A 14,492-nucleotide genomic window follows, 5' to 3' on the forward strand; every position below is an offset into this window, starting at 1 on the left:
ATCTCTAGAGTAAGAACATCCAACACTGTTATTTGAGATCTGGTAAATGATTTAGAAACAAATAGGTAAAAGAAATTATACCATACAATCCTACTTGCATATTAATGAAAATAGGTAGTTTTTCAGAGACAATTTCTGTTTTTGCTAAACATTGTCTTCCTGTGCCCTTTCATTGAAAAAAAAAATAAGGGGCGGGGGAGGGGAGTTTTTCAGTACCTACTGATGAATACATTGTATGAATATTTCCAATTTTTTATTTCCCATGGGATGCATTCTAATTTCACGGTGGCCATTGCCTACAGTATGAATTAGCTGTTTCCAGTTCAAGACTACTGAGAAACCCAGGCGTATAAAAAGAGGCTTTCTTTTCTTTCCTCTTTCTCCTCCTCCTTCTCTCTCTCTCTCTCACTTTCCTTTTAACTGGTATTATAAGGAATGATTTATAAAAAAGGAAAAGCAGAACAATCTTCCTTCTGCTGATTCAGTCCCCAAATGGTCACAGGGTCTAGTGCTGAGATAATGCCAAGTCAGCAATGAATAATGAGTAGCCTCTTCCGGGTCTCCCATGCAGGTGCAATGTCCCAAGGCTTTGGGCTGTCCTCAGCTGCTTTCCCAGGCCACAAGCAGGGAGCTGGATGGGAAGCAGGGCTAATGGGACTTGAACAGGCGCCCATATGGAGGTGGATGACTAACCAGTTGAACCATCGCAGCATCCAGAAGAGGCTTCTGCAGACAGTATCCTTGCTTTTCTAAAGGACTCTTCCCCGAAGCTGGCAGACTTCTCTGTAGTTGGAGAACATGTATGTTATCGCTTGTGCAATCTCAGTCACAACAAAACTCTATTGTAGCAGAACAGGAACCATAGGTTAAAAAAAAATGGATGCACCTGGTTATGATAATAAAATTCCATGGCATACAAGGTTTTGTATTTGGTCTATCTGCCCTGCAATCATCTAAATATAAAAGGATCCTTAGGTCAGCAATGGTCTGGCAGGTGAAGGCTGGGGTCTGGACTGAGGGCTATAGTTTGCCACTACTTGGTTTAGAGTTTTTTCTTTAACAAACCCTTAAAAGACACCAGTAATAATTAGAAGCCTTAGGAGGGTCTGACCTTTTACCTTCAGTAGCTGAGTATACAGATTTTGTGTACCGTTTCTTAAAAAATAAACCCATTGGGGCCCGGTGTGATAGCCTAGCGGCTAAAGTCTGCACCTTGTACACGCCGGCATACCATATGGGCACCTGTTCTAATTCTGGAGGCCCCACTTCCCATCCAGATCCCTGCTTGTGGCTTGGGAAAACAGTGGAGAATGCCCCAAAGCCTTGAGATCCTGCACCCACATGGGAGACCGTGCTGGTGTTCTTACATAGAAAACAGAAGCCCCGGTGTTTGTCCTGTATACACAGTGTCTCCCTCTGTGGTGCGAGTCTTGTTGTCTCTCCGCTAACATTCAGTGCTCACTTAGCAGCAGTGTCAGAGGGACTACAGAGAATCAATCCCTTTCAGGGAAGTAAGGGAGTTGAGATCTGTACCGCGATCTAACTCAGCAGAAGTGATGATGAGTCCCCAGAGTCATAGCTATCGTTGAAGTTCTGCAGAATGGTTTCTGTGGTGACACCCTGGCTTGAGAATCCGCTCTGAGGATTATACACGGACTACGGTGTGAGCCCCCCACATGTGTTGCGTATTTTGGATATACTAAAATGCTGGAAGTGGCTTGCATGAGTTGGGATGCTCAAACCCGACCCATTGATTCGCATGTGAACTGACCGAGGGACTACGATAGCTTCAGAGGAAGCATTGCACAGTGTGGACAGATGTGTCTGGACACATGGACTCGAGTTTGATAAGCTTGTATCGGGGAAGTTATCATGGTGTTGAGTATCTGCAAAGAATTCCAAACAAAGTATGATTAAGCTTTATTGTAACTTTTTATGCAATATCCACAATTACAAATAGAGAATTCAAACAATCCAGTCACTTTTTATGAGTAACCGTGTAATCAAATCAGTCATTTTTTCATTAGCAGAAGCAGGAAGTTTGTGAGAGCTGATTAATGAAGAAAACTATCAATGATGACATTCCATCTACTGAAATCGTTAACATATTAGGAAAACCTTTCTCTAGTGTTAAAAACTATTCATAATTGTTTTAGTATTAGCATATCGTGAAAGTACTTCATTCGAACCTCCCTTGATATTTCTAGTGTTTATTGAAAAAAATATTTAAAAAATCTTAATATTCAAACATTTTCTAATCAAATACTATTTCAACTAGCTTATGTCTCCTAGGGTTTTTTTGTGTTTTTGTTTTGTTTTGTTTTGCTAGGAATTAAAAGTTAGTAGTTATTCTCTCTGGCATTCACCTAAATTTCTTTAATAAGTATCATTGTCAATTTGGGTAAGTGGGATTAATAAGTTTAATTTTTATTCAGAAAATTGTGTTGGATTTACCATTCTTTGTTATTTATAAAGGAATTGTGCTTTCTGTTTTTTTAATCACCTTGTATTTTTATAACCCTTGTCAAAACTGCAGATTATGAATTATGTACAGTGTTCCAAGCAGCACGACAGTAGAGTTTGTTTTGCCATGCAGTTATAGCTTAGGTTGTTTCACTGCACTTTCAGTTAGCTTTTAGCAGTGGAAAAGTCACTGCACAATCCTGTCAGAGTCTTCTGTGACTTGTCTGAAAAGCCAATTTCACTAACTTGGCTTTTACCTGGTCAGTGGTCACAGTTCCACTGAGGGCTTTGCCTTCAGGGATTCTGAACCCCGGCACTGTCCATTGATTTATATTGGGGTCTCTTCACTGGGGTCATCACCGTCCTGTCCCTTTTTCCTCTTTTCTGGGGATGTAAGTGATGCAGACTTGGGACACTTCAGCATGTTTGTCAGGGAACTTCTGAAGGACTTGCAGAGGAAAAAGTAGATGAAGGGGTCAAGGCATGCATTCAAGGACGTTAACCACAGCGTACTCTCTTTGAGATAGAACAGCGCATTCTCAGCAGTGCAGTTAAAGACATCCCGGGTCTGGCTCAGCGTGTAGGGAATTCGAGCAAAGTGGAAAGGCACGAAACAAATAAAGAAGACGGCAATAATAATGAAGACTTTGCCATTGACCCTTTTCCTGGGGACTTGGCCTGCACCCTTGGTTCTCAGGTATGACTTGTAGAGCTCCTTGGCGATGAGTGTGTAACAAACGATGACAATTAAAAAGTTAATCCAAAAGATGACCTGACAGATGTAGTTCACTATCTCATGCCAGACCAGACCGAACTCTGATTTCAGGAAAGAACACTTCTTCTCATTGCTGTCCCTCGGCCTCTTGTTGGTTAGAATCATATTCGGCAGCGAGAGTAAGAACATGAATGCCCAGATGACGGCAGACAGAATCTTGGCCCCCAGGAGGCTGGTGGAGTTGGATGTCCTAAATGGCTGGGTGGTCTTCTGGTAGCGATCGATAGTGATCAGCCCTAGGAAGGAAATGCTGATGTACATTGTGAAGTAGAATATGACTGAGGTCACCCGACACACAAAGGTCCTCAGGGGTCCCGTTCCCAGCTTGGCGTCGCTGAGAATTTTGAACGGGAAAGTCAGGATCATGAGGAGGTCGGAAATCACCGTGTTCTTCAGAAAAATGATGAAGTTGGATTTACTGCGGATTTGAAAAAAAATCCTCATCGCCAGGCTGTTGGTGATGAGTCCTGTGAAGAACAGGACCGTGTAGAGCAGTGGGAAGAGAACCTGCGTGATCTTGTAATCTCTGGCACAGAGACTGCTGTTGCTCGGCCCGGCAGTGAGGTTAGCAATGGCCGCCATTTCTTCTTTGCTACCTGGAGTCGCAGAGGGAGGGAAGGAGAGAGGGCTAGGTTATTTTTTGGTCTCGGCTTGTTGCCGTAGCTTCCCACAGACACAGCTTGTTCTGGAAACTGATGTTTCTCATCTTAACGGTGGTAGTTAGCAGGAACCCAGAAATGGAATCTTAACCCTGTCTTACTGGTACATGTTCCATGTCGAGCAAGGCAAAGAGATGTTGCACACAGTTGCAGAGACGATTAGTGTTCCTTTGTGTTGAATGCTTGCCTGCTTCAACACTGTTCCAGCGCAATGTCCGCCAGTATTAACATATTGGCGTGGGATAGATGGCTGGGCTGTGCTTTCTTTGCCAAATCTATTCACTTCCATGTGTTTCAGCTTTTTAGTTTGTAAAGTCACTTTTTCTACATCTTCTTCCAACTCTTGTTTTACAAAAGATTTCAAAGGAGAAATGGCTAGTGCCTGCGCATTTGGCTCTTTTAAATTAAAAAAAAGTGAGGAGTGATGTGATGTCACCCTTGAGAAATTTATTAAATTAGCTTTTTTGTTTCATATTTAGTGTTCTGCGTAAGTTGGAAGACATGTATTCCTTTCTGTTGCTCAGTCATCTGTTCAAATTTGACCTCACAGCAGCTCAGCATTTGTTTTAACCCATGCATATCTCATTTCCAGCATTGCACAGTACATCTGAAACCATCATGGATGCTTTCTTGAACCTTACGCCATGTTAAAATTAAAGCAATAAAAATTAAGTAGATGGCCTCTGTGTGCGAGATTCTCAGTTGACATTTCTCAAGTCAGCCAGGCCATGCTTTTTAGGTTAATGGTGTATCAAATGGCAGTGAGAAGAAATCATCAAAACCACGTTTGTCTGATATTATAGGTTGTTACCGCAAGGGATAGCGAAAAGAAAATAAAGGATGTTTTCTAGTATACAAGTCCTGAAGTTGGAAATGAAATCTTGAATGTAAAGTGAAATGTCTGTATTTTATCAAAGTCAAACTGAAATGTTTTCTTCATAAAATATTTCCCCTAATAAGACATAGTAATTTCAAAAAGCACAGTGTTGGCAGAATCTTTTTTCCAATCCTTAAATAAGTGAAAGTTAGGCAATTAGCTGTTGTGCTGTCACAGTATCATTTTACTTTCCCTCATCTGTGTCACTCTTTGTTAACGCTAAAATCATACCCCATTTTTATTGATGAAGGATCAGTTCACTTGTCAGTTTTGGAAATGGCACTTTGAAATGCTAAATTTGAATGGACTGTAAATTATTAAACAAGCATTTGGGATATTGACAGTTTTAGCTCTGTCAATATTTAAAGTTCATTTCATGCTTCAACTGAAATAAACATCTACTTGTATTTTATTTCCTAGCTCTGTGTATTTAACAAAAAAACTAAATCATGATCATCTCTGATACCTTAGCGTGACCTGTGTTCTTTCAAATACGCTTACATTGATAAATAATTTGGATGCCATACCCACACATCATCATGTAAATATGCAGATGTTTTATGTATCACATTACCTGGTTATCCTGTCGATTCTGGAGGACTTGAGTTTATCCAGTCAGTAGATCAAGGCACCCGCAGAGGCATTGGATGTTTCTGTTCACTGTCTTAGTTCAGTTGCCAAACCATTTTACGAAACTCTCCTGCTCTTTTTTTGTCAAGAAGTCTTGGGTGTCCTAGAGAGAAATAGAGGGAGAAAGAGAGAGAAAGCTTGGCAGTCAGACCACCTCCAAGACACTGTGGACTTGAAGCTATGAGGACGCTCCACTTCCATCTGTCTGCTTGCTGGACTTCTGCTTTTTCATTTCCTGGGATGGCTGAGAAGGCATCTTTGCAAAAGCAGCTGAAAATCTAAAGTCTTGTTCCCTTGTACTGAAACCTGCCATGCAGTTGATGATGTGAAACTTGGATTTCCTGTGGTTATTTTCTATGTTAATCCAAATTGAGATCAGGCTTGCACAGCGTGCTTTCTGGAGAAGGTCGCCAGCTTGTTCCCTCAGATGGTTATTTACCTGCAAACCCTTCCAACAAGTAATTACTTTAACTCCAAATGTGTCCTGGTTGTGCTGGTGTGCCTCTTCCCCTGGTTAATAATGTCATTATTTCGAATCTGGGTTTGAGTAAGTCCTTTGTAGACAAAACAGCTTCCTCCCATTATAAATTATCAGATTCCAAAATTACATTAGGAAAAAAAAAAAGTTCAGTCCATAGCCAAGCCTACTGTGTAAAGTATACTCCATGGTTGTCTTGAGCTTAAACTTTTTTGTATATTTGTTTTTACATGGACTTAAAATTAGGCGGACATGGGTATACAATTAAAGCCTCTTTCAATTATTCTTTTATATACAGTTTTTAAACTTTTAAATCAGAAAGTACAAAATGGAAGAGGGTAAAACTGGTTGCTTTTTCACCTTTGTAGAAGTGTTACTGTGCGGATGTGGGCACTTCCTTAATAGCGGTTGCCTGAATACGAAATGTCTGCGTATGTTGCGTATATTCGTCAGTGTTTCTCAGCAGCCCAGTAATCACCCAGAAAAAAGAAAACTTACTAGAAATAACCCATTTCCAGAGTAGCTTAGACCCTATTAGGCAGAAAATCTGGCAAGTCCCCAAAACCCACCCTATCTGTATTTTAATGAGTATTCTCACACTAAAAAAAAAAAAAAAAAAAATCTAACATTCATGGACATGAAAATTTTGCTGCCATGGAGAATTTCAAACCAATCTGTACATTTCAGTTATTTTAGTTCTGATTTTTCAGTTATGTTTACTGGTCATTAAGGGATATTAATTGACATGAAGCTCTCAATGTTCATATTTCTGTTTTTCCATGACTATTGTAAGCAAAACTTAATTATCTCTTCTTGTTTGGAGACTCAGAATTATACTTTTTAAATGAGCTGGTAGTTTTGTGTGTCCTTTAGCGAAATGATAACTACCATTTCATTTCTTACGTAAATTATCAGTTAAATCATATTGTCTACTCTTTAATGGAGATTCTTTGATTGTTTCTATTCCCTAGGAGCAGAACTATGACGTTTGTAGGAGAATCCATTCTGATGGGCACCGGGTGGCCCCAGAACATACACTTATAACTGCTGTGTTCAGAGGCTCCTCCTCATCCCCCTTTCTCTGCAGCAGCCTCCCCAACCGGGAGGCACGGGGAGGTGAATGGCCAGATCACCTGTGTTTATACCCATGTGTAAAGTCTTAGGGACATTTCTCATAGATACCCAGGGAGCACAATTGAAACAGGCCTTGGGTCTGGCGTGGTGGCCTAGCAGCTGAAGTCCTTGGCTTGAATGTGTTGGGATCCCACATGGACAATTGAAACAAGCCTTAACAGCAACAACAAAAATTGTGATGTTTTTATACTGATTTTCCATGCTCAGGGAAAATTAATTCCGGATACTTAAATCATGCTACCTTACTGAGAATTTGTGTTTCCATTTCAGTAGAAATGTTGAGGATGAAAAATGACTCCAATTTGAGAGCCAAAATACTTTTGCCTTTTCTGATTTTCACTCAAGTTGCTTGTCTGTGAATCCTCTCTAATATTTTCTCATTGAGAGTTGACTGCTAGTTCCTCCTCCACCTCAAAAGTGAAAAATGTATAGGAAGGTGGTGACCCATGCAGCTTATAATTGTGCTGTAGGGAACAGAACTAAGCTAGCTGTGTTCTGTCATCAAGGAGGTTTAGAGAAATGGACAGAAGACTGACTTTGAAGGGTGTTTATTTGATTTATTTATTTTACCAAGTCTATTACTTAATTACCAAGTCTGCTCTTGGAAAGTCTTAGCTTTAAATGAGCCTGCTGAGCCACCCTTGAAACGGCAGGACTCTGCGCCCTGGAGGACCTGGCTTTGTGCGGGAGGGTGAGATGAGACTTTTGTTTGAGCACTTTAGTTCCAGCAGTTTATGGATCTACATGTGCTCGTCCAGGCATGAATGAGCACTTTGGTTGAAGACATGTGTTTTAAGCAGTTCACACTTGAGCTGGCTTGGCATCACCCAATTATGTGTAGAAAATCGGTTAGATTTACAACAGATTCCCCTAAAGGGAGTCCCGGGAACAGCAGTGTTTAGAGTGCTGCGTCCTGCGATGCAGTTATCTGTCATTCTGACTTTAATGTTGGGCTGGAAAGCAGGTGAACGTTACTTGCATTTATCACGGACTGTGGCAGTCGTACTGTGGACTGTCGCTGTGATGCAACAAGGAGGTCCTGTACAGTGCAACGGAGGATGCCTCCCGGAAAGGCACTCCAGCTCAAGCACGGTTAGTCATGAAAATAACCCGGTGATGCTCTTGTTCCAGCACCACAGTCTCATGCATGCCCACGTCCGTTCTTCTCCTGAGCCCAAAGCCTATTACTTTCCGCTTGTGGAATGTTTATTTGAGACTATTTTACTCTGAACAAGGTAGGCTTAGTTGAATTAATGATGTTTAAGGTGTCTTTTAAGGGTAAGCAAAAAATAGTAAATTGTTTCTAAAAACTGCCTTTTAGGAGACGTGCTATTAGTGGAGGTGCTACATGCACTTTGCGATGTATACTGGGTTGAATATTTGAATGTACAAAATAAAAGCATTGAGATATAAAATGCACTTAATTTTAACAAAAGGACAATTGCATCTACTTCATTTGATTTTCATTAGCGTTCTGAAGACAAGGAAGCAACCTTTAGAATCTAGTTGTTTTACTTCCCTTTAGGATCATTACTATTCTGGGCTCGGTGCGATAGCTTAATGGTTAAAGTCCTCACCTTGAACACACTGGGATCCCATATGGGCGCCAGTTCTAATCCCAGCAGCTCCACTTCCCATCCAGCTCCTTGCTTTTGGCCCGGGAAAGCAGTCGAGGATGGCCCAAAGCCTTGGAACCCTGCACCTGCCTTGGAGACCCAGAAGAAATTCCTGGCTCCTGGCTTCGGATCTGCACAGCACTGGCTGTTGCGGTCACTTGGGGAGTGAGTCATCAGACGGAAGATCTTCCTCTGTGTTTCTCCTCCTCTCTGTATATCTGCCTTTCCAATAAAATAAATAAATCTTAAAAAAAAATTACTATTCTGACCGTTTATAAGACATGGAGATGAGTTAGAGCAGAACTCAAATTACTGTGTTTCTTTCACAAAGATTCATTTATGTGGCAGAATAACAGAAAGGGAGAGCGGAAGATGAAGAGATCGGGTCACTCTTCCAACAGCTCGGGTCTGGTCAGTCTGAATCGGGAGCTTGGCCGGGTCTCCCATGTGGATGGCAGGAACCCTAGTCTACCAGGATGTTGGATGTATCGCTCTGCTGTTTCTTGATCAGTTGAGTATTTTTGAGTGTGAAATAATATTCAGGAAGTAATCTGTAGGCTGAGACTTGCAGAAAGAAGTTGGTTTATAGGGGAGCAGCCCGTTTAGTCAGCAACAGGCTGGCCAGCCTGGAAGCAGCAGCTTAACTGGACAGGTGATTCTTTTTCTTGTTCGATCAGTAACTTAGCAATTAACATTAAATTTGTAGTGCCTATTTCAACTCATTAAATTGCTTAGAACTATGCAATTTGAGAATTTTTAAGTTCCAACTTAAAAGAATAGAAGTTATTGGTTACTGTATAAATAGTTGGTGCATTTCCTTAGACTGCTGGTTTATTCCCCATCTGGCCACAATGGCTGGAGCTGAGCTGATCCAAAGCAAAGAGCCAGGAGCTTTTTTTGGGTCTCCCACGTGGGTACGGGTCCCCAAGGCTTTGGGCCGTCCCGACTGCTTTCCCAAGCCACAAGCAGAGAGTTGGATGGGAAGTGGAGCAGCTGGGATACAAACCAGTGCTAATATGGAATTCCCATGCATACAAGGAGAGGACTTGAGCCACTGGCTACTGCACTGGGCCCACATTTTCTAGTTAAAAAATAATAATAAGCAAACAAATAATTAAAATCTTTGATGTAAACAAGTCTTGTAGTTTATTAAAAGTAGCTTCGAAAAAGTTTCTGTGGCTTGTTTTGTGGCACAGTGGTGCATCTTGGAATGATTGAATCCTTGCTGCTCCACTTCCAATCCAACTTCCTGCTGATGTGTCTGGGAATGGAGTGGTCAATGGGCCACGTTCTTGTGTTCTTTCCACCCATGTGGAAGACCCTGTCCTTAGCATTGGCCTGGCCCCAAACCTGGCTGTTGTGATCATTTGGGTGGTGCACTAGCCCACAGATGATCTTTCTTTATCTGTTACTCTACCTTTCAAATAAATCAGTAATTACAGCTTGAAAATTAAAACAGGCACAATATCTGATACTTCTCTGTTCCTAGTCTCTTTGAAGACTAGTATCAACAATCATGATTTCTCTGAAATAATTCATCTTAAGACACAAATAGTATCTTTCCATCCTATTCCCCACTGTAGTTAACAAGTCATTCTTTTCCACCTGCCTCTGTGCTGCTGTGGTGTGTTCATCCCACACTCTCATGCTCAAGTCATGTGTTTGCTTCCAAAACCAACTCCTTTGAAAACTCTGTGGAAAACTCCCGTGCTTCTCAAACCTGCACAATTTCAGCATCACCTCTGACTTCAAGCTCCTGGCTTCCTGCTTTCTTTCCCTACCACGCTAGAGAAGCTTCACTTTTTAGTTACCCATCTGGGGCGTCATCTAGGGTGATGGTGGCCCCATTTGTCACAGCGCTGATGGCCTGTGTGTGCGCATGTGCCCTCCCCTGACTTCTGCGCCTTGACTGTGGCTGCTGCTTTACACAATGGCTTGTTTACCACCTCAGTCTCAGCTGGTTTTGCTTTGCTTCCCCATACAGAATCTGGAGTTTCACGCCTCTCTTGGGGCTTGATGTAGCTCCCTTTTCATTGAGCTGTCACTTCCTTATTAGTGTTCACTAGAAACCAAATAACATCACGTTATTTAGGAAATTTTCATCAATGCCTCAAGTTTCTTACGCTAGTGAAATTGAGAGCTCCTTACTTATGCGACATGTCCTTTCTCCCTGCCAGTTTGTTGTGTCTGGTGCTTGATCCCAAGTACAGTGAGGTGTGTATTCAGGTGCTTGAATCTCTCCCAACTCCCTCCCGGTTAGTTTTGTTTTTCAGTCTTTATTCCTACCACGGAGTCTTCCTTTATGCTGAAAACATTTTTTTGATGTAGCATCCAATCTATCCCCTTGACTTCTCCCCTTTCTCCTCACTTAACTGGGAGGTTTAGCATTACGCTAAATTCGGTTTTGATCTTGTCTTATTGCTATGTGTTTGCTCAGTAGTTCACTTATATACTGTGTATTGCACACAAGTTAAGTCCACAAATAATGAGTGTCAACTCAGTGATCTTCAAGAGAATATTAAAATAACCGTGGAATCTTTCACAATACTTCTAGTCTAGTGCTCATTTCTGCAGCACCTATACAAAAGTTACAAGCAAGTGTGGAAGACACACATTCAGTAGCAAAAAGTAAGGGAATTAGACTGCTGAAATGCTGTAAAGTCTCCTTTGCTTTCCTGTTCCAGCGGTGAGGACCTTCAGTAAAAGTCAGAGACCTGACATTGTACTTGCACACAGCATTTCGACAGGCGCAAAGAGGGCTGTTGAGAAAACAACAGCCTAGCAAACTGTGTAGGATTTTAGAGACACACCGAGAAATGCCGCATGCTGTGGGTTTGGGGTACATGTGAGATGTGGGCGAAAAGCTGGAAAGTGACTTAGCAGTGAGCTCTGTGTCCAGTGTGCTCCTACATAAATTCCACACATTGTCAGTTCTTCTCACATAATTCTGCCAGGAAGGCAACAGAATCAACATTTGCCTTCTGAGAGTATCTGAAGCTCTGAGAGATTCCTTGTCCAAGACCAAGGCACTGGCAAGTAGCACCAGTCAGATGCAGCAGCAGCTCCATCCTGTCCCTGGCATGGGCTATGTTAGCTGCAGTCTGGGCCATGTTTGAGTGGTGGTGCTGATTGCATGCATCTTTCCAGCATATTCTCTCACCCTCTGTCATGGACCGCTGTCTCTGCCAAGACACCATGCTCCTTGGAATAGGAATCCTCAGTCTTGGGTTTTCTCACCATCACTAGCATTTTCTGTTGCCATGGGTGGAGATTCTATGAAGAATTACTGAACAGCTTTACTAAACCTCTCAGGTACCCATATGTTTAATGTTAGCTACATTTGACCGATGCCCTGCCAGGCATATAACCGAGATTTGTGCAACTTTCCGTGACCTCCTATTGCTTTCCTAGGGTTTCTGTACACATGTCCCACCAGATAAACACAAGAATGTATTAGTAATCCTCTGGGACGACAGGGAACCGCTCAGGCGTAGGAATCACTTCCTGTGTTGACTTTACGCAGGGAGTTGAGTAAGAACAGCTACTGGGAGAAACATTGCTAGCTGTCTGTGTGCATGTGTGAATCTGAACGCCGGAAACATTAAACATTGCTGGTGGAGGGCAGTAGGCATGCAGATCAGGATGTTTTATGGCAAGTACAGTCAGAGAGGAACCAGCACATCAGGATGTGGTGAGCTGGTGCATGTGTGTGAGGGGAGGGCAGACTGATGAAACAATAGAGTGTGAGCCAAGTGACATAGTTCTCACTGAAAGGTTGCAGAAGCAGCGTGCTGCTTTGTACCAAGCACGCAGGGAAGTCCTCCAGCAGAAGCACGGGGCTTCTCTGAGTCTGTGGGGTTTGCTCTTCCTTGCAGCTGTGACTAATTTGGGCATGGTGCAGTTTGATTCCTTTCTCACGGGCTGGCAGGGAGGAGTAAGGGCCTGTCAATGCCAGAGAGACAGAGTAAGAGAAGGAGATGGTGCCAGAGATAGAGCTGCAGGGTCTACCGAGCAGAATAGGAGCTGGGCAGATCCAAGGGAGAAACGCAGAGCGAAAAGCTCCAAAAGCAAAAGCTCCAAAAGCAGAGATAGAGAGAACACTCCCCAGACATGTACAGTCATGTGTGCTTGGTTTAGCCTAGGCTGAGACTAAACAATTTCTTTTCCTATGTGAAAAAAGTAACCCAGGTCAGGCCCGGCAAAATAACCTTGCATGCGTGGGGATCTCATATAGGTGCTGGTTTCATGTCCCAGCTGGTTCACTTCCCTTTCCAGCTCCCTGCCTGTGGCCTGGGAAAGCAGTAGAGAATGGCACAAAGCCTTGGGACCTGGCAACTGCATTGGAGAAGAAGCTCCTGGCTCCTTGATTTGGATCAGCTCAGCTCCAGCCTTTTCGGCCACTTAGGGAGTGAACCAGTGGAAGGAAGATCTTTTCTTTTCTCTATCTCCTCTCTATAAATCTGCCTTTCCAATGAAAATAAATAAATCTTAAAAAGAAAGGAAGAAAGGGGAAAAAAAAGACAGACAGACAGACAGACCAACCAACCTAGTCATGCTTGGACTTGCTTGGGGTTGCAGTGAGGAGGTGGTCCATGATGCGAGCTGTGGTATCAAAATATATTGCATTTCCTCCTGTTTACTGCACATCTAGCAAGATCAACACTCCTAATTGTTCTGTCATTTGGGAACAAATGCACATATTCTCACACAGTCACGCTGGATGTAAATGGAATATTTTTCTATGGATATTTGAGGATCCTTATAAAACTTTTGGCTAACTGAAACCTATTTTATTATATGTGCATATATACTCAAATATATCTGGACAAGCAAGGTTACTAGGTTAAGACATTATCCTTAAGAGTCTGACTAGATAGGTTGTCACATGCTGTGAAATTAATGGCATGTGTAAGTTGCAGCAATGAAAAGTTTTTCAATAGCCCAAACTTACTCTGTCATGCTGGCCCACCTCAAATGCTTCTATTCATCCTTCAGGTCAGTTGATAACTTTGTTTTTTGTTTGTTTGTTTGTTTTTTACTTTAGCAGATTCCAGAGTGGTTAGGCACGGGTGTGTCCAGTGGAGGCTGAAAGGCTTTGACAGAATGGTGGCGATGCCAGCCAACCATGGAGGAGCTGCAGCTAGTGGAATGCCAGCCCACCGTGGCACACAGGGGTTTCAGCATGCGTTTTCTTCTTTGCAGGATGAATCTTCAAGTCATGAATGTAACCAGCGCACAATCCTCCTCTATGGGGTCGGCAAAGAGCGTGATGAAGCAAGGCATCAGCTGAAGAAGATTACCAAAGATATCCTGAAAATCCTCAATAAGAAGAGCACCACGGAGACGGGGGGTAATGAGCCTTTGTGTGTTTGCGCCCGTGACCGAGCGGGCCCCTGTCTTCCCCCTTGTTTCTGTCCTTATCATCTTATTGGTCACTGTCGCCAGTTTCCTCTCTTGAATGACTGTCATGTTGAAGTATGAATAAGCACAGTTTAATGCCGAGACATTGATCCCATTTATAGCAACCCTTGTGTTGGTGTATCATTTTCTGTAGGTCAAAGTAGGTCATTTTTATTGCCTGGTCCACATTCCCTGCAGTCAATCGCAAATGAAGTTTTGAAGATGGAGCTAGAAAAACGTTTAATTAGAAAGGAGGTCTCATCCCCTCTTCCTCTGCCATCTCTTGCTTCCAGCCAGTGATTCCCTTTCTCTCCATGACGCTCCCATCTGCATGTGAATTGAAAATCTTTGTAGTAGCTGCTCATCTTTTCAGCTTATTTAGAGGCATAGTCTCGGTAAGTCCAGAGGACCGCCTTTTGTACCAGGTGATGTCAACTGGAGCTTTGCCCTTTTAGAGTGC

General features: G+C 42.6%; 2 protein-coding genes across 2 annotated transcripts in view; one reads left to right on the forward strand and one right to left on the reverse strand.

Moving 5' to 3' along the window:
- MED12L (mediator complex subunit 12L) overlaps positions 1-14,492 on the forward strand; it is a 302,774-nt gene that overhangs the window by 224,384 nt on the left and 63,898 nt on the right. Inside the window, exon 16 of the mRNA XM_040974792.1 lies at positions 13,835-13,982. Within this exon, the coding sequence (XP_040830726.1) occupies positions 13,835-13,982 (148 nt within the window). The remainder of the gene's footprint in view (positions 1-13,834; positions 13,983-14,492) is intronic.
- P2RY12 (purinergic receptor P2Y12) lies at positions 1,909-13,914 on the reverse strand. The gene is made up of 3 exons (XM_040974794.1): positions 13,584-13,914; positions 5,349-5,507; positions 1,909-3,834 (listed from the first exon to the last, which is right to left on the reverse strand). Exon 3 carries the CDS (start codon positions 3,818-3,820, stop codon positions 2,792-2,794), a length of 1,029 nt encoding a protein of 342 aa, XP_040830728.1. The 5' UTR covers positions 3,821-3,834; positions 5,349-5,507; positions 13,584-13,914; the 3' UTR covers positions 1,909-2,791.

This window comes from Ochotona curzoniae, unplaced genomic scaffold (assembly GCF_017591425.1).
Source record: "Ochotona curzoniae isolate NIBS_2020 unplaced genomic scaffold, NIBS_Ocur_1.0 contig_2599, whole genome shotgun sequence".
NCBI lineage: Eukaryota > Metazoa > Chordata > Mammalia > Lagomorpha > Ochotonidae > Ochotona > Ochotona curzoniae.

Coding starts and splice junctions, on each gene's coding strand:
- P2RY12 (XM_040974794.1), bottom strand. CDS start 3,820: ATGGCGGCCATTGCTAACCTCACTGCCGGGCCGAGCAACAGCAGTCTC.